The sequence below is a fragment of the Mastomys coucha genome, unplaced genomic scaffold (assembly GCF_008632895.1).
Source record: "Mastomys coucha isolate ucsf_1 unplaced genomic scaffold, UCSF_Mcou_1 pScaffold23, whole genome shotgun sequence".
Classification (NCBI taxonomy): Eukaryota; Metazoa; Chordata; class Mammalia; order Rodentia; family Muridae; genus Mastomys; species Mastomys coucha.
Window position 1 is genome coordinate 108,089,001 of NW_022196906.1, and position 969 is coordinate 108,089,969.

Below are 969 nucleotides of genomic sequence, written 5' to 3' on the forward strand. Positions count from 1 at the left end.
CGAACTGCAGGAACTTGTAGGGCTCGCGCTCCTGAAAGTCAGCCAGCACCGCGCGGCTGGGCTGCGACTGGCGGAAGGCGGGCAGGCCCTGCTTGCAGCGCTTGAGGCACTGCGCGCGGCGCAGCACGCTGCCGAAGAGGCGCAGCTCGGCGTGGCCGGCGGGCGCGGGCGCGGGTGCAGGCGTGGCCGCGCTGCAGTTGCGGTGGCAGAAGGCCTCGCTGTCGCGCAGCAGACGGTGCAGCCGCAGGCTCACCTCCAGGTAGCCCACGCTCTCGGCCCAGTGCTCGCCGCTGTACTGGTCGAGCGCGTGGCGGTAGGCCGACTCGAGCGGCATCAGCTCGTCCCGCGGGAAGCTGCGGAAGCTGTAGCGCTCGTACTGCGCGCGCCCGGGGGACAGCGCGCACCCAGCGCACAGCAGGGCCAGCAGCGCGGCCGCGGGGCTGCGGGGCCCCATCGCGCGTGGCCCGCTAACCCGAGCCCAGAGCCGTGGACGCGCGACGCGGCAGGCCTAGGAAGGGAGGCGGGGAAGCCGGCAGTGGCCCGCCCCGTCCGGCAGACTTCCCCGCCCGGGGACCGACGTGGGCGTGCCTGGGGGAGGCGCTCAGCCCTGGCCTCTGAGAAGTGGAGGGGCGGGACCTTAGTGAATTCCAGGCCAGCCTGGGGTGCGTGGAGCCCCATCGTTGAAAGGAAAGAAAGTTTATAATCACTTGAAGAATGTATGGGCCGCGCATCCCTAGTTTCTGGTTCAGCACATCCTGGTTGGGGTTTCTTTTTATTTTTTCGACTTAGTCTCCTTGCTGTAGCCCAGGCTAGCCTTAAACTCCCTCTATAGTTCAAATTTACTTCAAATTTGCATCACCAAGCCTGCCATAAACCACAGTAGGCCGCTCGGTTACAGATTTCACACTTTGAATACCAATGCTATTGATCTAAGGTTTCAGAGGATGCTGCATGGATACAATTAGTAAA

At 64.2% G+C, this 969-nt stretch overlaps 1 protein-coding gene across 1 annotated transcript in view; it reads right to left on the reverse strand.

Annotated features, from left to right (window-relative positions):
* The window catches only part of Crtap (cartilage associated protein), a 16,975-nt gene extending 16,417 nt beyond the window's left edge, over positions 1–558 (reverse strand). Inside the window, exon 1 of the mRNA XM_031345739.1 lies at positions 6–558. Coding sequence (XP_031201599.1) covers positions 6–454 — 449 coding nt within the window. The 5' untranslated portion in view covers positions 455–558. The remainder of the gene's footprint in view (positions 1–5) is intronic.
* Between the last annotated feature and the right edge of the window lie 411 nt (positions 559–969).